The sequence below is a fragment of the Erythrolamprus reginae genome, chromosome 5 (genome assembly GCF_031021105.1).
Source record: "Erythrolamprus reginae isolate rEryReg1 chromosome 5, rEryReg1.hap1, whole genome shotgun sequence".
Classification (NCBI taxonomy): Eukaryota; Metazoa; Chordata; class Lepidosauria; order Squamata; family Dipsadidae; genus Erythrolamprus; species Erythrolamprus reginae.
Window position 1 is genome coordinate 63977084 of NC_091954.1, and position 26068 is coordinate 64003151.

General features: G+C 40.3%; 1 protein-coding gene across 1 annotated transcript in view; it reads left to right on the forward strand.

Annotated features, from left to right (window-relative positions):
• The window catches only part of ARL3 (ARF like GTPase 3), a 39140-nt gene extending 13775 nt beyond the window's left edge, over window positions 1-25365 (forward strand). The window contains exons 3-6 of the mRNA XM_070752828.1: window positions 4406-4522; window positions 14053-14103; window positions 15288-15473; window positions 22449-25365. Coding sequence (XP_070608929.1) covers window positions 4406-4522; window positions 14053-14103; window positions 15288-15473; window positions 22449-22496 — 402 coding nt within the window. The 3' untranslated portion in view covers window positions 22497-25365. The remainder of the gene's footprint in view (window positions 1-4405; window positions 4523-14052; window positions 14104-15287; window positions 15474-22448) is intronic.
• Window positions 25366-26068: the final 703 nt, after the last annotated feature.

Below are 26068 nucleotides of genomic sequence, written 5' to 3' on the forward strand. Positions count from 1 at the left end.
ACATATTTAGAAACAGAAATATTTGTATATTTTAAATAACTTTTGTTAAGATAGAAAGCCCATAGTATTATTTGTTCAAAAGATGAAATGTCATCCACAGGTTTTAGGTCAGTGGCACATTTAACATTTTAGTGCATGTCATGGGTAATCAAAGAAACCCTAATGACTGCCATGAGGGTTACCTTTTTACAGAAGGTGCCAATTAATATTAAAATTTATCAAACAACTGTTTCTCAGAAAGTAGATTGATGAGACTATTCCCTGAAATTTTCTCAAGCCTTTAGGATATTCTTTATCAAGCAGTTTGTTTGTTTGTTCATTCATTCATTCAATTTTTTATTCCATCCTTAGATTCAGGACGGCTTACAACATGTTAGCAATTGCACTTTTTAACAGAGCCAGCATATTGCATATTACAGATGTACTCTTAATAAGGCTCTTCAACAGAGTGCATACCCAGTTCCAATTGTCCAACATTTTTTACACATGCTAGGTCCAGGCATCATATTTGCCAAACTTGATCTTGCGCAGCCATACCAACAACTCCCGGTAGATGGCTCTATGGCAGAGGCGCAGACTATAATTACTCATGGATGGGGGCGGCGTTTAAATGTAACCAATTACAATTCGGTGTTACTATAGCCCCAGGAATTTTTCAGGGCATTTTGAAACATCTGTTGAATAAAATTCCTGGGGTAGTGCCTTACTCTGATGATGTCATCACTGTGGGGAATTAAAGCCAATTAAAAGAAAGACTAAGAGAGGTCCTATGTAGCTTTAGGACTGCCAGGCTTAGAACCCAGGCAAACAAATTCCAGATAGGGGTACCTGAGGTTCAGTTCTTAGGTTTCAGAATAGATGGGACTGGCATTCATCCTACTAAGGACAAAGTTAAAGCAATTCGAAAAGTCCCTACACCCATCAACAAAACTGAGTTTCAAGCCTTTTTAGGACTGCTGAATTTTTATAGCATCTTTCTCAAGAATAAGGCTACCATTGCTGAACCATTGCATAGAATCCTGTCAAAGAATGCATCTTGGATTTGTGGCAAAACCAAGATGGCTGCTCTCTGGGCTATAAAGCATCTCCTGTTAGAAGACAGTTTCCTGGTGCAATTCAACAAAACTCTATCAGTTGTTTTAGTGTGCGATGCCTCCCCTTATGGGGTATGGACTGTTCTAAGCCACTGACTGTTTAATGGCCAGGAGGCTCTTGTCGCCTGTTTTTCTAGAACACTTTCTAGTGCAGAACGCAATTATAATCAACTTGACCAAGAGGCGTTTGCTGTGGTAGTCCGGTTGAAACGATTTTATGAGTTCCTTCATGGTAGGAAGTTTAAGCTAGTCACTGGCCACAAGCCCTTATTGGGGCTTTTTGCAGGGGATGGACCCACCCCAGCGTCCCTCTCCCCCCAGATAATCAGATAGACCATCTTCCTTGCAGCCTATTCATACAGACTAATCCATCTGGAAAATTTATAGACCGTACTGATGCTCTCAGTCATTGCCCGCTGCCAGACCTTGTGGATGATCCCACTCCAGGCGTCCCTGTACTCCTTGTTGACTGAGCTCTGGCCTGGTTACCTTGGCTGATATAGCTACCAATTAGCTAAAGACTCAAAATTTGGAACTATTTTGAACTGGGTGTTGAGGAGATGACCACAAGGCCCAGTGGAACCATATTTGGCAAAGTGGCATGAAATCTCGGCACAAGGGGGTTTCCTGTTGTAGAAAGATTGCATAATTGTTCCTCTGTTGTTGCGAGAGGAGATATTAAAGGCATTGCATGAGGGTCACCCAGGGGTGGTCAGAATGAAGGCAATGGCCCAAACTATATTTGGTGGCCAAACATGGATAAACAAATAGAGGAATGGCTGGCTGGCTGTACGCCTTGCCAAGAGTCAAGGGCTGCACCCCCAAAAGCCCCATCTCAGGAATGGGAAAGGCCTAGGGCACCATATTGATTTTATGGGTTCATTCCATGGCCAAGCATTCATGGTAGTGATTGATATATACTCCAAATGACTGGAGATAATTTTAATGGGGTCAACCACTGCCAAGGCAGTCATCCACACACTCCAGAAACTATTTTCACTCACGGGTTACCAGATGTGTTAGTGTCAGATAATGGGCCACAATTTGAGGGGGTTTTAGTAGAACAAAGCATTTTACACACATTGACCACTCCGTTCCATCTGGCCAGTAACGGGCAGGCTGAATATATGATCAGATCAGCCAAGGAAGCACTGGGATGTTTGGGCCTAGGTTACTGGCATGCAAGAATGGCTAAGTTCTTACAGTATTGGTGCAGCATATAACTCCCAGTGGGAGAAGTCCAGCCGAGTTGCTAATGGGCTGTCGATTCCACTCTTTATTAGATAGACTGCACCCTAGTTACCCTAGGAAAAAACAATCCAGGGCATTTTCAATAAATGGCCCAGTGTTCACAAGGAATTTTGCTGAGGGGCCTCTATGGCTACCTGGGGCAGTAATCAAAGTTACAGGACCTTGATCCTATGTGGTACTTTTATCTGATAGGAGAAAATGGTGGTGGCATATAGATCAACTTCACTGCCGCCAACCCACAAACATAGATTACCAAAAATTCCCTAATGATGATTTCCTACAGCTGAATCAAATCCAAGGTCAATGGAATACCAACTTGATGACTTAGGACTCCAACATGCCATGACCCTGCGGCCCTACCTGAAAGCTTCCAGGAGTTTTCACGGATAGAGCCAGAGATGACTGCAGACCCAGTCCCTCTGGCTGGAGCCAACTCCCCTACTGAACGGCCCAGGTCTATCCAGGTTCCTAAGTGCCCCACCTACTTACAGGACTACGTGTGCTAGTGTTGGCCAAACCAAGAGGGAAGCGGTGTTAAGTATTGAGACGGCTTAGTTACTCCAATGTCCGCTGTTAGAGCGGGGAATGGAGATTGTTGATTGGCTGAGCCATCTGGCAGTTCTTATAAAAAGGGGCAATGTCAGCTGGGTTGGCCGATGGATTTTACTTGGTGAGATAATAAAGAATTGCTGTTTTAAGCTACTCTCCGGCCTCTTCAGTCTCAGAACTTATTAGCAATCATCGTAAATATGAACCTGTTGCAAAGAGTCAAAATTTTGATCACATGACCATTGGATACTGCAACTGTTGTAGGCATGAAAAGTCATTTTTTTCAAGGCCATGGTAACTTCAAATGGTTACTAAATGAATGTTCATAAGTTAAATATAACCTGTATTCATATGTTGCTGTAATCGGATACAGAGTGCATATGTTGTATGTAATACAGTGGTACCTCTACCTAAGAACGCCTGTACTTACGAACTTTTCTAGATAAGAACCGTGTATTCAAGACTTTTTTGCCTCTTCTCAAGAACCATTTTCCACTTACAAACCCGACCCTCCGAAACTGTAACCAGAAAAGGCAAGGAGAAGCCTCCATGGGGCCTCTCTAGGAATCTCCTGGGAGGAAACAGCGCCAGAAAAGGCGGAGAGAAGCCTCTGTGGGGCCTCTCTAGGAATCTCCTGGGAGGAAACAGGGCCTCCACTCTCCCTGTGGTTTCTCCAATCGCACACATTATTTGTTTTTACATTGATTCCTATGGGAAAAACTGCTTCTTCTTACAAACTTTTCTACTTAAGAACTTGGTCACAGAACGAATTAAGTTTGTAAGTAGAGGTACCATTGCATATTCATAAGTGTAGACTGTAATGTAGCTCAGATGTGGATTTTTTTGTTTCCTTTTTGCACAAGCAAAGTCTCAAATGATACCCAATTATGAGCATTTCAGAAATGCCAGCAGATGGTGCTGGAGATTTGTAGGCTGGGTCTGGATTGTAAGCAGTTTCTGATGAAATCCTCCCATGCCTGAAAGCAAAACCCACTCTCCGCTTCCAAGCTTAGAACCCGTTCCTTGTATTGTACCGTAGCTTGTGGCCAGTCTGCTGTACCACTTCTCCTTTTTCTAGCTGCACATCCTTTCAGTTGGAGCTTTAATTGATGAGATGGGTCTTTCAGAAATTTTGCTGGTGCTTCTATTTTTCTTACATAAAGTCATATGCAGAATTTTGCTTATGATTAGCCTGCCCATTGGGTTTGGCTTTCAGACCGCAAGCATTTTGTTTTCCCCTTATTTGCTTATTCTTTGACTTCCCTGTGTGCCCCTCCTTTCTCGTTATAAGCTGCCACATATATATTTTTAACTGTGACATAAATAGATCCTGACTCGAGCAAGGCTACTATTATATCCTTCACCTTGCATACAGTCAATTCATCTAAATAGCTATATAGGCTTTCTCTTGTTACATTTTCCAGGGTTGTGATATATAAGCTGTGACCTAATGAAACTATAGCCATGTACTGTATCCATTAATGTTTTTTTTAAAACTTTATTTATTATAGGGTTTTAACATTAAAAGTGTGCAAGCCCAAGGTTTCAAGTTGAATGTGTGGGATATTGGTGGACAAAGGAAAATCAGGCCATATTGGAGAAATTATTTTGAGAACACTGATATCCTGGTAAGCATTGAAACGTTGTATAGTATATTAAATAACATTGAGTCTTTAAATTTAAGATATGTTGCTGGTAAATTCCTCCATTTATTTTGTACTAGATAGGTGCATTTTGCAAAACAAGAATGCATATGTCAATTTATGAAATCTTTAAAAACTTTTTATTCTTAACTATTTGAACTCAGCCATGTGCTACCTAACAGTTTCATTTGATATTGCCTTCTGTTTGAAATTGTATGATATTTCAGATTGAAACGAATGAAGTTATGATGTGAGATCTTTGCATTCATATCCATATTGTTTCTTGAATGCTATATAAAACAGGTGAAATATTTCAAATAGATAATTGAATTTCACATAGGGAAGGGACATTTTAAGGAGCTGTTCCCATTTTGGTATCTTTTGCACATCATATTTGGGAACTTCCTTTCACCACCACCACATGTTCTCAGATTTGTGTTAATTATTATGGTGATGTTTGTGACAACAGCTCTTTAAAATAAGGCGGAATTATTTCCTATTACAGATGGCAAATTGCAGCCAAGAAATACTTTCTTGCCCTGGCATTCCTATTATCTTGCTATAAGAATCCAGTAGTACTTAATTTAAATAGAAAACTAGATATTCACAGAACCAGAAAGCAGGAGAATCCAAAGTTGGTGTAGTAGATAGCCCATATTATTTTGGGACCTGGCAGATAGTCCATATCTTTCTGAATATTAAAAGGAGAAGTTACCATCAGTTACATAGTTGCTGATTGATTCACTACGGCATAAAAGTAATATCCAGTGAGGAAGAGACCATCTATATATTTATTTATAGAAAACATACAGGTAGTCCTCACAACCACAATTGGGACCAGCATCTCAGTTGTTGAATGAAGCCATTGTTAAGCGAGATGTCGTGTGATTTATTCACTCAATGATTGCAATCCTGGATTTTCCAGTTGTGGACATTAAGCAATAGCACAATTTTTTAAGAGGAGCACAGGGGTGCCGCAGCGGTCTCTGTGGTCCTGAGAGTCCCAGCGCAGACCAACTTACAAGTTGTAGGTGTGCTGCAGTAGGATAGGCCAGGTCATCTTGAACTACTTCCTGCCCCACCAGTCCCAGCAGGCCTCATTCTACTACCTGCCAGGCCTGGAGGCCTTAGCTTGTTCTGCTTGTTCCCTGTCATACCAATGTGTGCAAAGCGACCCATTTATCTTTACTGGCAGCAAAAGTCCAAGCAGAGATAGAATTAAAAACATCTTCCTGCAACTCCGTAGACCTGAAACTTCCTGCAGCTCTGTGCCTGCAGAACTGTGGGAGAGAAGGATTTCAGCCCCTTGCCTTTTTGGATTTCAGCAGCCAAAATCCAAGCAGACATGGAGCTAAAAATCTTTCCCCCCCTGCAATTCCATAGGCACATAGCGGTTTGCAGCTCTGCAGGTATGATGCTTCCTGCAGCTCTTACAGGGACAGAAATTCAGGGAGAGAAGAATTTCAGCCACATGTCTGCTTGGATTTTGGCAGCAGTTGCAAAGCTAAAAATCCTTTTTTCCTCGCAGATCCGCAGGTGCTGCATAGGCATGGAGAGATAGATTTCAGTTGTGTATCTGCTTGCATGGAGCTGAAATCTTTTGACAGGGATTTCAGCCACCTCCCAGAGATGAATATGAGTCCTCTCAGCAAATGACAGCAGCTTTCAATCTTCCCTGCCAGCTTCCCCAGTGATTTTCTGGGGAAGGCGGCAGAGAAGATTACACGTGATAACTTGATTGCGGGGCACTTGGCAACCAATTATAGGTGCAAACAAGTTGCCAAACACCCAGATCATGATCATGTGACTGGGAAGGAGAAGAGGGATTCAGTATTTTGTAATGGTCACAAGAGCTTAGTCATAAACACCCTTTCTAAGGCAGTTGTTATTTCAAACTGTACTTTAGTAAATGGTTGTTGAGGAAGACTACCTGGAATCCGAAAAGCAAATTTCCAAAGCATTTCTTTGTTACAAATCACCATAAATTTGAAGAGAAAGGATGACAACAGCAATCTATAGCTACTCTAGAAAGTTTACAGTCATACCTTCTACGAGCAAAAATTTCTAAGCAGGAATGGAGAGTAATGCAGGGAAAAGAGACGTTTGACACTCATAAAACCAAATCAACTCTGTACCCTGGTGAAATGGAGAGCTCATAAACTTCCAAGAATGGTTCAGATCTTATCAGCACAATATGTTGCTGCAGAGACATTCCAGTTAATATCAGTGTCAGAGTGAGGTGAACATTTTTCTTTTGCAAAACAGCAGCAGCAGCACAAACAGAATTCTCTGATAATTCAAGGGGGTGGGAGGAGGGGGAGAAAATCCAGTGAGACCAGATGATAGATATTAAAAATCTAATGAATTGGAGTAGTGAAACTAGTTTATGCTTTGTTCAGATGTAATTAAGAGATTGTGCTGCCATGGAATAAACATACACAAAAGCAATATTCATAGAAGGAAGACTGAATTTAACTCAGCATTAATAGTGGTATAACCTGCCGGGTAATCCCATTAATCAAGTAAATCATTTCAACATTATTTCTTTTATGGCTAGATGCTTATGCCAACTTGTAAAGATTTACTGCCTGCTGCTTTCTGATATTTTTTCATTACTTGATTTTAAATAATTTTATTATTTTCATAATAAAATTAAGTGGCCAACTGGGGCTGGTGCCACTATCCCCAAATCAGAGATGGTTGAATCTTTCATAATACTCTCTTTGATTTCAAGTAATTTCTTAACTATGGTGACATGAAAACTAGACTAGTGGAAACGCTATTCCCATGGGAGCTAGGAGAGCCACAGATCTAGATTCATACATTACTGTACATATAATTGTGGCTGAATATGGTAACATAAAGTAAGTGGTGCTTTCATCTGGGTTCAAGCGAAAATGTCTAGTTACAATATCATACAATAATGGGGAAAAAACCTGTTTGTAAACTTTGTAGATCAATTCACCAAGGCAAGCATATCTGATATTGCAGCCAAATATTGTTTTTTAATGGTCATTTTAACAGAGAAGGACCATTATTGGACTGTCCAGATTTTTATTTTTCTCAGATATACTATTTATTATTCTTTCCAGGTACTAATATTTGTACAATCTTTACTCAGAATAAAGCTTTGTGCATCACATGTAACCAAGTACAGTGATACCTTGTCTTACAAACTTAATTGGTTCCGGGAGGAGGTTCGTAAGGTGAAAAGTCCATAAGACAAAACAATGTTTCCCATAGGAAACAATGTAAAACCGATTAATGCGTGCAAGCCAATTTTTTTTTGCAAAAACGGTGCTCCGCTGGGCGCCGCTGCCCAGCTATCACCTTCTGAAACAGCCGGGCATTTCTCGCCGTTCTCCCGAATGCCGAACCCAAAAGGTTCGGGTTCGGGAGAACGCAAAGAAGTGCCGCCACCCATCTGTCACCTTCCGAAACAGCCGGGGGGCTTCTTGCCGTTCACCCGAACACCAAACCCAAACTTTTGCCGAATGTCTGGGTTCGGCGTTCGGGAGAATGCCGAGAAGCCCACCGGCTGTTTCGGAAGGTGACTGAAGGGCGGCGGTGCTTCTTGGTATTCTCCCGAACCCGAACTTTTGCCGAACATTTCTGGTTCGGTGTTTGCGGCGGCGGGTTCGTAAGACGAAAAAAGTTTGTAAGAAGAGGCAAAAAAATTCAGAACCCCAGGTTCGTATCTCGAAAAGTTCATATGACGAGGGGTTCGTATCACGAGGTACTACTGTATAACCATAAAAGCTTTACTATAGTAAATATAAAGGTTTTTAAATTTCTTAAGACACATATTTTAATTATAGCCAACAAATCTAGGTACTTCTCTGGAAAATGTAATGCTAAAAGTACAGTCTGAATATTCTGGTGGCAACAGTGTTGTCAAATGTAAATCCATGGATTCTTGATTGCCTGAAATCATATGAGAAATGGAGTAGATACATGATTTGCTGCCATCTATTTTGTAAATTCTGTTATCAGCAGTTTGCCAATAGTAGAATTTTGCTGGCAGTACCAGCCTGATTGCAACATAATTTATTATTGTGTTGTTGTTGATCTGCTCCCACCCCTCTTGGGAAAATAACGCTTGTATCCTTGCCCATTGGTTTCAACTTAAAGATAACATTTTTCTGAAAGGAGTTTATAACCAAAGTATAAGGACTGTTAGTGGATCAATGGCTTACAGCCCAGTCTGGAGCTGTAATACTGGATCATTTCAATTAGTTGAATTTTTGAATTATATTGAAGATAAATTTTAGAATAATTGCTGATATTTATACAATTTTCAACTGATTTGAAAAAGGAAGTCGTTGATTAAAATATTCAAACGTGGAAAAGAATTTTCAACTGAACTCTAGCATTAGTGCTAAAGAAAGCTTCCTGAAGAATTTTTTTATTTCAAAGAAAGACTTTCTAGATCACAAAATAAATTCACTATTGATGTTATGTAGATTCTGTACAAGTTTATTGTTACATTTATGATGTTGCTTTTTAATAAATTAGCAGCAATGAAATGAATATATTCCCATGCAATAGTTGGGTGACTCATATGAATGATCTATTCAAGTAAAGTATGGTTGTAACTTGAGCAATGGATGCTAAAAGTCTATGTGGACAAAATAGCATGAGATTAACAACATATATTGTAACTTAGCAAGTTTAATTATCCTATAAAGATTTTAATTAGATAATGATTTTAAAACTCTGTTTTGATCTTTCTTGTACAACTCTTATGAAGCAAAGAAATGTGTTACTCTAATAAGTTCAAAAAGAAAACTGACATCACACACCCAGTGAGAAAATTCTTATAAAATCAGTTTTTACGTATAGCAATTTTCTTTCAAAAAATTATTTATCCAAACATCCTTCATATTGAGATTTTAAACCTAAAGGCATAGTTTCTTGTACTATTCCATTTTAACCCACCATTATAGTAAAGGGAAAGCTGGATTAGGGGCTACATTATGGTAGTTTGATTTGCCTTGAAGGGATTTTTGTAAACAGACAGCATGCTAGCTAAAAAGCCTGTCTTGGCCCACAGTTGAAGAACATTGCACAAGTGAGAGGCCCCTCCAAGAATATTTTTTACACATGAAGTGATTGTACATTCATAAACACACAGGTGTGTTTGAATGGGAGATACTTCAGTCTCCCACACCTGTGTTATTTGGAAGCTATGCACAAATAAAGGTGTGTATATTTCAATGATTGCATATTCAGACGTACACCTGCAGCTGCTTGGCACAAAACCTTCCAGATATGGAAGTAGGGAGTTGATAATGTACATGTATCCAGCTTGATGCAATGCTGTTCATTGTGGTGTTGGCATTAGTCTGACTTCTCAAGTTCTAGTGAGGTGCTTCTCATAAGATAAGCTTACATGAGAAGTCCTAGAGATGCTCCAGGGATCTTGTGAATGGTTCTGCAAACATAGCTGTCTCTTGAAACTTAATCCAATGTTTCATCAGGACTATCAAAGCATGTCATTATTATAAATGTTGTCTTTGGGATGATGTATATAAATTGCTCCCACAACCTGTTATGCAACTACTAAACATCCTAGAACAACAAAATTGTCAAAGTTGATGTCCACGATACATTTCAAAGACTATATTAACTTAGTTTGGACAATAACCAACATTTGAATGAAACTGCCCACAAACACAAGCCATTTGCTTTTTCATATACAGTGATACCTTGTCTTACAAACTTAATTGGTTCCAGGACGAGGTTCTTAAGGTGAAAAGTTTGTAAGACGAAACAATGTTTCCCATAGGAATCAATGGAAAAGCGATTAATGCGTGCAAGCCCAAAATCCACCCCTTTTGCCAGCGAAGCACCCGTTTTTGCGCTGCTGGGATTCTCCTGAGACTCCCCTCCATGGGAAACCCCACCTCCAGACTTCCGTTGCCAGCAAAGTGCTCATTTTTGTGATGCTGGGATTCCCCTGCTGGGATTCCCTTGCAGCATCACAAAACATGGAAGTCCAGAGTGCTTCGCTGGCAACGGAAGTCTGGAGGCGGGGCATCCCAGCGGCGGTGGTGGGTTTGTAAGGTGAAAATAGCTTGTAAGAAGAGGCAAAAAAAAATCTTAAACCCCGGGTTTGTATCTTGAAAAGTTTGTATGATGAGGCGTTTGTAAGACGAGGTAGCACTGTATAACAGTCTGAAATATACTAGTCTTCATTCAATTCATCATGACCATTGCCATCATCATTATTTTCCCCCTTTCTTTTAACTTTTAACTGGGACAAAGCACTTTCTAGCTTTAGAGAAAGCCAGAATCCTAAATGAACCTCATAACATATCTTAGGATTCTGATTGGTTCTTAAATTAATAACTCTAGTTTCCCAATCCGAAAAAACCCAGAAGATAGTGCTCCTATTTGTATAGCAGGAAACAGTTACAGGCTCTCAATTATCTCTCAGCTTAAGACATGATTGTTTATAACAGAGTTGTCTGTCTTGAGGTCCTAACTTACCTGTAGAATTGGAAAGACTTCATTTAAATGCTTTGTGGTAGTTAAAATATGGGCTCAATTCTACTAGATTGCAGTCATAAACACCAGGAGTCAGAGGTTTCCACACTCATTTTTCCTTACTCCCCAAGACCCAATTATTCAGAGAGGCAAAAAAAGCAAAGGAGGCCAGAAGCCAAGGTACAAAAAGAATGGGTAGTGAGGTGAACTTGTGATTACAGGTACATTGGTACCTGTATTCCTGTATTCCATTCCACTTGGTATATTGGTACCCATATTAAGCAAAATTGTGTATATTTTTTCTCCCTATACCTAATACAGTGATCCCTCGAGTTTCGCGATCTCGATCTTCGCGAAACGCTATATCGCGATTTTTCAACCCGGAAGTAAACAACACCATCTGCGCATGTGCGCCATTTTTTTTTTCCTATGGCCACGCATGCGTAGATGGTGGAGTTTGCTTCCCCCTGGCCAGATCAGCTGCTGGGCGGCTTCCCTGGGTCTTCCCCCTCTTGCCGGGGTTTCCCCTTTGCGTGGGCGGCGGGGAAACCCCAGCGTTGCTTCCCAGCTGAGTGGCGCGAGCAACGGCGTGGGCGGGCGAAAGGCGGGCGCGCGGACATTGGGCACACGAGCGGCGTGGCGGCCGGACAAACGGCGGCCGCTCCTGGCGGCAGCACGAGCAACACGAACAGCATGGCGGCCGGACACTTGGGAAGACCCCCGCCCAGCAGCTGAGGACCCGCCTGCCCGCCGCTTGTCCGGCCGCCGCGCCGCTCGTGCCGCCGCTGCTGGCGCGAGCAACGCCGCTTCCCAGCTGAGTGGCGCGAGCAACGGCGTGGGTGGGCGAAGGGCGGGCGCACGGACAAGGGGCGCACGAGCGGCGTGGCGGCCGAACAAACGGCGGCCGCACGAGCAACGCAAGCGGCGTGGCGGCCGGACAAATGGCGGTCGCGCCTGGCGGCAGCACGAGCAGCACAAACGGCATGGCGGCCGAACAAACGGCGGCCGCACGAGCAACGCAAGCGGCGTGGCGGCCGGACAAATGGCGGCCGCGCCTGGCGGCAGCACGAGCAACACAAACGGCGTGGCGGCCGAACAAACGGCGGCCGCACGAGCAACGCAAGCGGCGTGGCGGCCGGACAAATGGCGGCCGCGCCTGGCGGCAGCACGAGCAACACAAACAGCGTGGCGGCCGAACAAACGGCGGCCGCACGAGCAACGCAAGCGGCGTGGCGGCCGGACAAATGGCGGCCGCGCCTGGCGGCAGCACGAGCAACACAAACAGCGTGGCGGCCGAACAAACGGCGGCCGCACGAGCAACGCAAGCGGCGTGGCGGCCGGACAAATGGCGGCCGCGCCTGGCGGCAGCACGAGCAACACAAACGGCGTGGCGGCCGAACAAACGGCAGCCGCACGAGCAACGCAAGCGGCGTGGCGGCCGGACAAACGGATTCTCCTCCGACCTGCCCTCACCTTAGCTTCCAGCTGATGCTTCGATCCTTGGAAGAGGCCAGAGCGCCTTTCTGCACCACACTCTGCGCTCGGGTTCCTTTCCGGAAGATGGAAGTTTCTCTCTTTCCATCCTTTCTAGCAATACAATACTCGATGGTTAAAATGGTTTTAACCATCGAGTATTGTATTGCTAGAAAGGATGGAAGGAGAGAAACTTCCATCTTCCGGAAAGGAACCCGAGCGCAGAGTGTGGTGCAGAAAGGCGCTCTGGCCTCTTCCAAGGATCGAAGCATCAGCTGGAAGCTAAGGTGAGGGCAGGTCGGAGGAGAATCCATTTGTCCGGCCGCCACGCTGCTTGCGTTGCTCGTGCGGCCGCCGTTTGTTTGGCCGCCACGCCGTTCGTGTTGCTCGTGCTGCCGCCAGGCGCGGCCACCATTTGTCCGGCCGCCACGCCGCTTGCGTTGCTCGTGCGGCCGCCGTTTGTTCGGCCGCCACGCTGTTTGTGTGTCGTGCTGCCGCCAGGCGCGGCCGCCATTAGTCCGGCCGCCACGCCGCTTGCGTTGCTCGTGCGGCCGCCGTTTGTTCGGCCGCCACGCCGTTTGTGTTGCTCGTGCTGCCGCCAGGCGCGGCCGCCATTTGTCCGGCCGCCACGCCGCTTGCGTTGCTCGTGCGGCCGCCGTTTGTTCGGCCGCCACGCTGTTTGTGTGTCGTGCTGCCGCCAGGCGCGGCCGCCATTAGTCCGGCCGCCACGCCGCTTGCGTTGCTCGTGCGGCCGCCGTTTGTTCGGCCGCCACGCTGTTTGTGTGTCGTGCTGCCGCCAGGCGCGGCCGCCATTAGTCCGGCCGCCACGCCGCTTGCGTTGCTCGTGCGGCCGCCGTTTGTTCGGCCGCCACGCCGTTCGTGTTGCTCGTGCTGCCGCCAGGCGCGGCCGCCATTTGTCCGGCCGCCACGCCGCTTGCGTTGCTCGTGCGGCCGCCGTTTGTTCGGCCGCCACGCCGCTCGTGCGCCCCTTGTCCGCGCGCCCGCCCTTCGCCCACCCACGCCGTTGCTCGCGCCACTCAGCTGGGAAGCGGCGTTGCTCGCGCCAGCAGCGGCGGCACGAGCGGTGCGGCGGCGGGCAGGCGGGTCCTCAGCTGTTGGGCGGGGGTCTTCCCAAGTGCGGAAGTAAAAAACACCATCTGCACATGCGCGAGGGCGCGCATGCGCAGATGGTGTTTTTACTTCCGCACCACTATATCGCGAAAAATCGAGTATCGCGAGGGGTCTTGGAACGTAACCCTCGCGATACTCGAGGGATCACTGTATTGCCAAGCTAGTCTTTCACTCAGAATTCTTGCTTTTTCAGATACTTCTTACAGCTGAAAAATGTGTTATAAAACACTAATAAAAAGGGCTGACAATTTTATCCTAGGCTGATTTTTGTCCTATTTCAAGTTCCATTAATTTCAACATGCATAAATTACTTACCTTTTTGAGAGATTATTTTGCAGAAACGTATTACAAATATACCGTACTATCTGTGTAAAGCATTGTACAGTTGAATTTTAAGTCTGTTTTTCTTATTTGCTCTCTAGATTTATGTCATTGATAGTGCTGATAGAAAAAGATTTGAAGAAACTGGTCAAGTAAGTATGTGTCAGCTTTTGAAAATAGGGATATAGCACATTTTTTTCAGATTTTGCTGTGAAACTTACACTAATAAAAATTGAGTTTCATTTAAGTTACAGCTTTCTGTCAAAGTTGGTAAATAGCTGAAAACAAGGAAATTATTTTTAGGTCCCCTTTCAATTTTCACAACTTTTAACCAAATGATTGTTATTTTTTGCACGCAGATCTGAATTATATAGATACTGTTGTACCATCTTTAAAATATAAAGATTTTCCTGGTAATTTAATGCAGTGTTTGGTGATTCTGATTAGTGGTACAATGATCACATCCCTTGAATTATGTAATATCCGCATGTTATATCGTGCAATGATTTGAAGTATTAGGCTATTATCCTTTGATAATTATGACACTTTTCCAGCTGCATCCAACCACCCAAAGTGTATGCTCCTCTTTGAAATGCTAATTATCGTTTTGCATTCCATTTACTTCCCTTTTTATGCCATTAACAGAAAATGTGAAATTTGAGTACGTTGTATCATAAGTTCCTATCCTTCACAGTAAAAAATGACAATAAAGGTTATTTTATTTTAATTTTAGGAGTGGTTTTAAAGGTAATCTTACCATGAATTTAGTTCAGAATGATATTTGCAGGATCAGTTTGTATTTAATGTTCAATGCACTTATTTAATGAATACATAAATAATGAGTACATAAGCCCAGTATACAGGGATGTTCAATATTCTTTTAGTAATCAAAATTGCCTTATGAAGATTACATTTAAAAAGACATATTAACTATATATTAGAGATGAATAAACTGGATCAAACTTTAAAATTTATATTTAGGATTGCAGAATTTGAGGCATTTGTAGGCTAAAAGGAATAGTTTTTAAGAGCTATTCCACTATAATGGCAAATTCAGCTTGTAAGTATGCTTGTATATATTACTTTGGCTGTTCCATAAGTGCTGGTCTCTTGAAAGTTGGGAATGGCAATCCATTGCTGTTGCCTTGTCTATAATCTTAGAAAAACCTATTTTAGATTCTGATGTTACTGCTTGCTTGTGTTACATAGCTGGATTCTTTATTCTAGCATCTATACTGCTATAATAAAGTATTATGTTAAAATATTTATCCAGAATTGTTTAAGGGGAAAAATGTTCATTTTATAAAAAATTCTGCACCCATCTTTATGATTTCAGGAACTAGCAGAGCTGGTGGATGAAGAAAAACTAAGTGGCGTTCCAGTACTCATATTTGCAAACAAACAAGATTTACTGACGGCAGCCCCTGCTGCAGAAATTGCAGAGGGTCTGAACTTGCACACAATCCGGGATCGAGTCTGGCAGATTCAGTCTTGTTCAGCCCTGACAGGAGAGGGCGTGTCGGTGAGGAGACAATGTTTATTTTGGCAGAATGGCTTTTCTACTGATATCAAAGAGATAGTCATTCCTCTTGTTTTGCATCCTTGTGTTTTCAGTGCAAACTATGAACCAAATGCATGATAGAGAAATGTAATTTTTAACCCACTCAGCAAGAGAGAATGTCTGTGTACGATGGATTTCTCCACTGCAAATCATGCACTAATTCATATTTTTGCTTCAGTAATCTCACCCCCATTCTTGTTTGATTATTCTCAAGTAATTATTTACTTCCTTTAACAACATACATTCTATATTCCAATTTAGTTTTAAGGACAATATGCTTATTGGGCCAGTTTTTATTTCGCCATCCTTCTTCATTTCTTTTTGCCACAAATAATTCTTTAATAAGCTTTTACATATTATGTAAAATTATGTACAGTGTAAGTATGTACATATTCTGTTTTTGTAAGCGGTCCCTCTACAATCCTGGTTTGGTTCATTTAAAAGGGTATGTGTGTATGTTTGCACATTATTGCATTAGGCAGAGTCACCAAAGAGTTCAAGAATAAAACAGATGACAATAGGGCTCAGTAAAAGTGCACTGGGAGGAAATATAAAATGTAAAATGAAGCTCCATTTTTTCTCAGTTACTGTTCAGAATTCAGTCATGATGGGATGCACTCTGGACCATAACAAGAAAGACTGGGCAATTTCAAAAGCTGAAGATCAGGCCCTTATAAAGAGCTCAATTAACATGCATATCATATTCATTAACAAGCAGAAAACCATTGGGATATTGGGGGAAGTAAAGACCTTTATTTTATTCCCATTTCCATTCCTTCCTTTTTTTTTCAGTCCAGCAGCATGGTAGAAAGCCCTATTACACAGCATGGTGTTGGTCCATGGACTGGGGGTTAGCGATCCCTGTTTTAATCTATTACGAATCATTATGTTTCTATTAAAGTCTTTCAACATAAACTGAAGAGTGGAATAGATATAAAATGAAGGATAATATTCTAACTCTATGCATGTTTGATCAAATTAAATCCTAATATAATCAACAAAGTTTATTCCTAGGAAGATACTTGTATAGATCAAATTTATGTTCATCTTATCTTGAATCTATTGAGTGGTCATTCCTTAAAAGAAATCTTAATATTTATGCTTGATAACGTCACAGGACAAAAATCACAGACTTGTTATTGTTGGGGCCCGGTTTTGTCTGCTAAACAATGTTAAAAAGATGACTATTGCCTCACTTTGTTATAAACAGTTTTCTGTCCCCAATCCCTAGTATTTTGTGCATTTGTCAGTTTCCAAGTTATGAATCATTTATATAAATATGGCTACATTCATTTGGCACTTGTTTTCTTAGTTTCCAAACATTTCCCAACATCCACAATATGAAGTCAAGACATATGGTGAATAAAGCTTTTACCTAGAAGAGGCCAAAATCAAAGTTAATTTAAACAGGAAATACATTTGTTCATTATGTCTTATAGAATGTTGGAATATTTTAATTCTAATTTAAAATGCTTGATTTATCTTGAAAAAAATTCCCTTTTTCATCAAACGTGCACGATGAATAGATCTTTGAGACAGATAAGCAACATAGTATTTTGTCTTCATCAAAGTTACACGCCAAGGGCAGATATATTATTCTTCTGGAGGCAATTTATCTAACATGCCCTATGCAGATATAATGCTACCAGATGTTCTAAGCATACAGTGATACCTCGTCTTACAAACGCCTCGTCATACAAACTTTTCGAGATACAAACCTGGAGTGTAAGATTTTTTTGCCTCTTCTTACAAACTATTTTCACCTTACAAACCCACTGCCGCCGCTGGGATGCCCCACCTCCAGACTTCCATTGCCAGTGAAGCACCCGTTTTTTCACTGTTGGGATTCCTCTGAGGCTCCCCTCCATGGGAAACCCCACCTCTGAACTTCCGTGTTTTTGTGATGCTGCAGGGGAATCCCAGCAAGGAAATCCCAGCAGTACAAAAACGGGTGCTTTGCTGGCAACGGAAGTCCAGAGGTGGGGTTTCCCAGTGAAGGGAGCATCAGTGAAATCGCAGCATCGCAAAAACACCAAAGTCCTCAAAACCCCACCTCCGGACCTCTGTGTTTTTGCGATGCTGCGATCAGGGGAATCCCAGCAGCGCAAAAACGGGCGCTTCGGCTGGCAAAAGGGGTGAATTTTGGGCTTGCATGCATTAATCGCTTTTCCATTGATTCCTATGGGAATCATTGTTTCGTCTTACAAACTTTTCACCTTAAGAACCTCGTCCCGGAACCAATTAAGTTTGTAAGACAAGGTATCACTGTATATCTATTTGCCCCACATTTCTTGCATGCATCTCATTTTATGATATCAAACTGTAAAATTAGAAATAATATATTTATGTACACAGGTACTCCTTGTCTTACAACCACAATTTAACCCAACATTTCTGTTGCTAATCAAGGCAGTTGTTAAGTGGCTCTTGCTCCATTTTATGAGTCTTCTTGCCACAATTGATAAGTTAGTAACAGAATTCTGGCTTTCTCATTGACTTGCTTTTCAGGTGATCACACGACCATGGGAAACTGCAACTGTCGTAAATATGAGTCAGTTGCCAAACATCTGAATTTTAATGATGTGAACATAGGGGTGCTACAATAATAGTAAATGTGAAAAATGGTCATAAATCACTTTTTTTCAGTGCCGTTGGAACTTCAAATGGTCACTAAGCAAACTGTTGTAGATGATCTGGATGGTGGAATGGAATATATTTTATTAGATTTTAAAGAAGCTTAAAATCCAGCTATTACACAATCCTTAACCCAGGAATAGTGACACTAAAAGCTCTTAAAATGGTGGGATTATTTTGGGTGTGTGTGAAGAAAAACTAGGCGGAAAATTAATTTTAGTGAACTATTTTATTTGTGAACTGTAAAAATATGTTGATATTTCTTTCAGTGCAGCTTAAAAATAGTTTCATAAAAAGATAAGTCAGCAGAATTACTTCCTTCCCAGCTAAGCCTTCTCCCCCACAGGAATTTGACTAAATATAAAAACCATTTGCCTCTCAAATAACTGCATATAAATTTAGAGCATTTCCTTCAGAATTAACCAAGGAAGATCATCCTTCTTCCACTCACTCAAAGACTTCCTCTTTGATCAAGAAAAGTACAAAACAATTTCAGTAATATAACAGGTTCCCTAACATTTCAACCAAAAATCTCTTCATCCTATATCTCATCTTTTATCTGTTAACAAATAATAAAGCCTCACCATTCAATCTTAATCAGCAAGTCCATTAAGAGCTATCATTAATTTATATAGTTTTATATATGTACATAAACTTTAAGCAAGAAACCAATTTCATTTACATAGTACCCTATTGTTTTTTCTAAAAATACAAAGAAAAATATCTGTTCTTTCCATTCTTATTTCATATCTCTAAACAGATAAAAGAAAGGATTTTTAGGCAGGAACATAACAGTAAGAATTACACACAAATCCATCTCACAAAAATAAAGGGAGAGAGTGGGGAAGTGCATTCAGATTTGCAAGATTCTGTTACTATAGCTTTACTATAAAAATAGTATTGGCTTATATGGCATTGGGTTCCTAATTTCCACTTGAAGGGCTGACATCTAAACCTATGGCATGACACCAGCCTAGTGTTGCAATCAAGCTGAAAATACATATTGTGCAAATATTTTGGGGGGAAATATTTCCATTTTACTTAAGTTGCAGTCATTTACTCTTTTGGGGGGGGATTTGTCCCTCTGGAACTACTAACAGTTATTTTGCTGTAGTTATGATTAAGAAGAGATTCTTAAGTCCTCGGTGTTTTTTCTTTTACTTATAATTTATAGTAAGTAATTTATAATCAGATCTTAGTATCAAGAACTGAAGTTCTGTCTTCTCAGGCAAAAATGTGTTGCAATCTTGAATTCGTTTACCTATGAAATAAATCAGACTGGGCTTAGGGAATTTAAGTTCTTGCGAAAACTTGTACAAGTGAGCTGTTAGATATTTTACTCCTGACTCATGACATTAAGAAAGTACCCAGAGATTCCATATATAGAAGTTGGTGGGATAGGATAGTAAATATGTCATATGGAGAGGGGAAGTACCCAGGAAGTTAAGAGCTGATTTGAAAGTCGGGGGTAGGAAACTGAAGAGTATGGATAATATATTAATAGGGGAAATTTTATCATAGCCCCAAGGCATAATATGAAAAAAAATATTGTACAAAGTATGGTTGGAAGGTCAGTTTAATTAGTTTTCTAACTGATACTATAATGTGTAAAATCAGAAAGATTATTGACTTCGAGTTGATTGAGATTGAGATAAATTACACATATTTAGAGAATTGAATTATTTAAAATTAGTTTCCTTAACTAAAAATATTAATTACGATTGGAATTTGCTATGACTATATACTGATATCCTTTTGAAAAAGTTGATTTATTTTCACTGATTACCCAATGAAAAATTCTAATCAAGATGCTTTGGATACTGAGGATCAGTGAAGAGGAGCCATTGTCATAGCTGAGAAAATAGCTTTCATTACACCAATCATGCTTCCTAACTTTTACTGTAAGCAGATTTTGTGCTTCCCATTTAAGAAGGTGAGATAGAGAAATACACGCTTATGCATGCTGGTGCATACATAAGTGCACCAGCATGCCTACTGTTGTGTCCAATTGTTCCCATCTTATGTTATAACAATGTTCTATCTATGTATATTAGAAATATGTACTTGACAAATAAAAATAAATAAAAAATAAAACAATCATTCTATCTGGATCTCCCTAATACAGTACTTCAGAATAAGGATCAGTTTAGTTAATGTTGATGTTTGTAATATATAATGAAGATATAAAAAAGATTTATAAAATGAAATTGAAAATGTGAATGTGCAAGGAATTCTGGCATTCCTTACTATTGTACATAGTGCTTCAAATATATTTATAGTATATATTGGTCCTGATACCAGAAATGTTTTTTTTGAATTTTTTAAATTACTTTTCAAATATATTTCAAAACAGACAAATAAATACCAACAAAAGACAGACAAAGGGGAAAAAAAACAACACCCCCCAAAATTGTGATATCAGCAAACATTCATTATTTCTGTATTGCTACATCAGATATGTCATTAAATCCTATTATAATATACATATTAATTAATTACAGTAATATTCGTATTATTTCATACAATCACAGAGTCCCGAACAGTACGGCCACTTCCTGAGTGGCTCCTCCTCACTGCTGCATTCTTTTTTGATCCAGGTTCTTTGGCAAATGTTTTCTACATGTGTGTCCCTAAGCCTTTGGAACACTGTACAGTCTGTGTAAAAGTGCATTGTCTTCATAAAGCTGCACTGCTTTCGAAAAGCTGCTGAAGGCACCGTAGCTTTACGAAGACAGTGTAGTGTTCTGAAGGCAGTGCAGCTTTACAGACAGAGTGCAGCATTCTAACAACAACGAGCTTTAAAAGACAGACTCGGAGACGTGTAGGAAACGTTCGCTAGAGAAGCTGAGTCTGCAAAAAAAAAAAGAGAGAGCAAGGGGCTTCTGCTTTGATTGTGGCAGAGGGGCTCCAGAAGAGAAAAGTCATTGGAGGGAATTGGGAGAGAATTCAACTGGGCAAATGAATGCTCAATAGCACTTGCTGTTGGTGTGGACTGGTACGCCTGAAGCCTCCCAGGACATGGCAACCAGAACCAGGACTGTTTGGCATACTGCTAGGCAGGGTGCAGGGCATTTAAAGAGCAGAGATGGTGGTGGGGGAATTTATTGATTGATTGATTTGATTTGATTTGATTTGATTTGTATGCCGCCCCTCTCCATGGACTCGGGGCGGCTAACAACACTGATCAAAACAGCATGTAGAAATCCAATACTAAAACATCTAAAAACCCTTGTTATAAAACCAATCATACATACAAACATACCATGCATAAATTGTAGAAGCCTAGGGGGAAAGAATATCTCAGTTCCCCCATGCCTGATGGCAGAGGTGGGTTTTGAGGAGCTTACGAAAGGCAAGGAGGATGGGGGCTATTCTAATCTCTGGGGGGAGTTGGTTCCAGAGGGCCGGGGCCACCACAGAGAAGGCTCTTCCCCTGGATCCCGCCAAACGACATTGTTTAGTTGACGGGACCTGGAGAAGGCCCACTCTGTGGGACCTAACTGGTCGCTGGGATTCGTGCGGCAGAAGGCGGTCCCGGAGATAATCTGGCCCGGTGCCATGAAGGGCTTTATAGGTCATAACCAACACTTTGAATTGTGACCAGAAACTGATCGGCAACCAATGCAGACTGCGGAGTGTTGGTGTGACATGGGCATATTTAGGGAAGCCCACGATTGTTCTCACAGCTGCATTCTGCACGATCTGAAGTTTCCGAACACTTTTCAAAGGTAGCCCCATGTATTTATTTATTTAATTTTTTTAAAAATGCCACCCTTCTCCTTAGACTCAGGGCGGCTTAGAACATGTTAGCAATAACACTTTTTAAAAACAGCATATTGCCCCCACAATCCGGTTCCTCGTTTTTTACCCACCTCGGAAGGATGGAAGGCTGAGTCAATCTTGAGCTGGTGATGAGATTTGAACCGCTGACCTGCAGATCTAGCAGTCAGCTTTAGTGGCCTGCAGTACTACACTCTACCCACTGCACCACCTTGGCTTACTTTACTGAGGCTCAGGATTTGGAAGGGTCAAGCCTGGAATTGCTTGGATTGGGGTGGCTGTTTGCTTAAAGACCCTTGATTTTTGGTTAACAATCTCATTGAGATGTGTGTGGGATTGCAATTGCTACTGTAAGTTGGTGTGGTCAATGTACAATTGTTGTCATAAGTCAAGGACTACCTGTCGTAGAGAGAACCAAGAGAAGACTGAGAAAGTGCTTTTGCAAACCAATCGAAGACCATTTATCAGGATCTGGCTACCTATTGTGTCTAACCTAATGTTCTTTTTCTATTGTCTTTAAAGGATGGCATGAACTGGGTTTGCCGAAATGTCAATGCAAAGAAGAAGTAAGTCAAGCTGCGTTGCCTGGAACTAGAGAAACAGCAAGAGCCAAACGTGCTAGCCAGCTGCTAGTGTCTGACCAAATATTGTTCCATCTGCCTGCAGCTACAGCTGTTCAGACTGGTAACCGTAGCTAAGCCTACTGCTTCTATAGGAACTTTATGTGTTGACTAGTACCATCCCCATCCTCAATTTTTTCTTTCATTCTTTTTAAAAAGTAAATAGTATTAAGGGTCTCCCTATTGTTCATACTAGCAATGGAAATAGAAATGTATTGCTGTCTGACACAGAGACTTCTGATGAGCTCCACAGAGGTCAGATTATTATAGCAATACTGTATATATCAGTGGCCACATCCATTCTGAAATCATTTAAGATTCTCCTCTGGTCCAGTTCAGAACTTTTCTCATTATCTAATAAAGTGATCTTTCGTTCATGCAAATGCTTCAATTTTAAAATGATACATACCTTAGTACGTTGCTTACACTCATTTGGCCATGTGCCCAAGGGCCTATCTTTCCTTCACAAAGACACGTATAAAACTCACTTTCTTAGCAATTGGAACGGAGAAGCAGGATGCCATTATTTAATTAAATAAAACAGCATGCAATGCTTGGTTATTACATTTATATTTGACCTAAACGTTCCCCAAATGTCAGGTTTCACTAAGAGTTCTTGAATGTTCAAGATGTTCAATACAATGTTCAATTGTATTAGTCCTTGAAAATAGATTCGTTAAAAAAATAGTGAAAGTTATTCAAAGCTCAAAATATTATGCAAGAAGCTAGTAACAATAGGCTTTGTCCGAAGGGCTTTGATGAAAAAATTGATTCAGTATACCTAAAATCTATAAAGTCAATGAATTTCTCTGATAATACAAGCACTAGAAAAGTGTGAAGTGAACGTTTTTGTCCATTTTAAAGAGTCATGACTTTATGTATTTTTTGTGAGTTAGTATAATTTCCCGCCATTCTCATTTACATTTAATATTGCTATCTCTGCGGGAAGTCATTGTCTAGATATCTGAAATATTGAAATTTGTCAAAGATTTATCTTTGGCCATGAGAATGTTATTGCATCAAAATGAGGAGCAAGTGAAGAGAACCATAAAGAATCAATAATATGCTAAATATATTCCCCAGAAAGACACATGATTTAATAAACCTTAATGTGCTGCCACAATACTAATATATGCCGAAGGTTAATGCTTCTTGCCTCTTAAGTTATTTGCTAAATTTCATGGGGCTACTCTTTTGTGCACGAGATCACTTGCAGAATATAACCATAAGACTGAAAAAATATGGAAGTTGAAATGTTCCCTTTTCTTCCTGAAGGAAGTCAGATTGATTTACTAACCCTTAAACCATGGGCATATGTTTTTTTGGGAACCAGACAGCACTAGCAAATACTGTACTCTTTATCCAACCACTATCTTGTGATCCTTGCTCATACCTTACTCTTTTGTGGGTGGGATGGGGTAGATATTTTCCTCCTTGGTCTCTTAAAACAAGCACAAATTGTAGATTACATATATTAACACTCTATCACATCTACTGATGGTTTATGAGAGATAATAAGCAAATATTATAAGAAGTAGGAGGTGTAAAATGAAGCATGGGTAACCATCTAAATACTTCTTGGGAATCCAACTCTGCTAATTAAATACATGCTCCAATTCCTAGGTGTTGTAAGAGTATTTCATTTTATTTTAGATATGCCATTATACAACAACTAAAATGTCGCTTGCCACTTTAAAATAAAACAGAAATGATCTGTTATCTTTTATCAAAGAGGGTCATGTCATAATATACTAATCAATTCAAAAATGGGTACCGTATATTTCTCTTGCACATCAAGCTCTTCTTCAGAATTCCCTCATGTTGGAAACCCGCTATATTCCTATGCAGAGTCTGATTTTGAGAAGCATACTTTTCAGCTCTCGAAATTTTTAAATACAAAATTTCCCATTTTTCTTAGTGAGTTTTTTTGCTGAAAATTTTAATGTGTGTTGTTGAGAAGGATTTAATTGGAATAACCAGAAAGAATCAATATGCTCTGTTGAATTCAGCAAGCCCCCAAACTCCAGCGTTAATGCATCTATCAAGTTTTATTCATTCTGAACTAAGAAAATTTGAAGAAACCCCCCTTTCTCTCTTCCCCCCCTCCATCCCCAGCTGGAATTGGTCTAATGATTTCAAAAGCTAATATCTTGCCAACGGTAATGGCTTAGTGGATAAATGCCTCATGAACAACATGGAAGAAATGATAGTTCATGGAACATTCTCTGGTTATTGCTTACAAAATGAAAATGCTAGCAGAACCCAGCATTAGTTAGCTGTTCTTAAATCAATCTCTACATGCCCAGCTTTTTAAAAAAAAATTCTTACTGATCCTTATAATATTCCCCACTGAGCAATATGCAATAAGTATGGTACAATGTGTAAAAGCCATACTATGACTACTTGGCAAGTTGTTTTTCCAGTAAAATATTCTTTATTTTTTATTAAATTGTGTTGATATATTTAAAGGTAGGTCAGAAAGGTTGAAGTGTAGCTTAAGACACCTGAATTAACATGTTAAAACATATTTAAAAGCATGGTTCAAATGTGGTTTAATTGTTTATTTTCATTACACACAGCTTCCTTACTCTCTAAACACACACTTTCTAAGATCATGTCAAATGCTTTATAAAGCCATGCCTGCAAATGTTATCCAGCACACTTATTTTGGGGTTTTTTTTAGTTTAAAAAACAATTTTATAAGTTCTTCTTTTCTGAAGTTAATGAAAAGAAGTCTGATGAGATTTGGTAATGTCAAACCTCTGTGTATACATTTAGATATTTGGCAAACTTGAATAAAATTTGGAAGAAATAACAAAGACTATGATGTTTTGTCATTTTTCCAATAAAATTTCTATATTATTTCTTTTAATGAAGATGGTTAGGAGCATAGTAAAACGGACAGACTGATATGATGTTCTGTTTCCATTCATTTCATCCTAAAATGGTAATACTTATTTCTGTACGCTAATGGCAATTCATCTACTTGGCCTGATGATCTGTAATAATGTCTTTGGTCTTTGGATATTAATTGTGCATATTCTCTAGATCAGTGTTTCCCAAACTTTTGACATAGGTGTACCCCTTCATTTTTGTAACACTTAATACCCCTCATCAAATAAAATTTTAATAACAATCAAAATATTTTTATTTTTTATTTTTTTGGTACATACACAAAATAATAATAAATGAAAAATAAAATTATTCATAATAAAACATAAATAAAAGCTATATTATAAATAACATTTATTTGGATCAATGAAAAGGATGAAATTGTTTGTGCTGAGATGACAGATCATCATAAGTTGGTTCTCTGGTTGTTAATTTTAATCTGAGATGCGGCTCCATGTCCAATAGTCTGTTCCTTTTTTTCGACTTAATGTCTACAAATGCTAAAAAAGCAACTTCACATAAATAAGAAGTTGGAAAAGGCAAGATGTATTTCAGAACTTTTTCTGAACGCGTACTCCCAACAAACTCTTCCCGTATCCCTGAGCGCATGTGTACCACACTTTGGGAAAC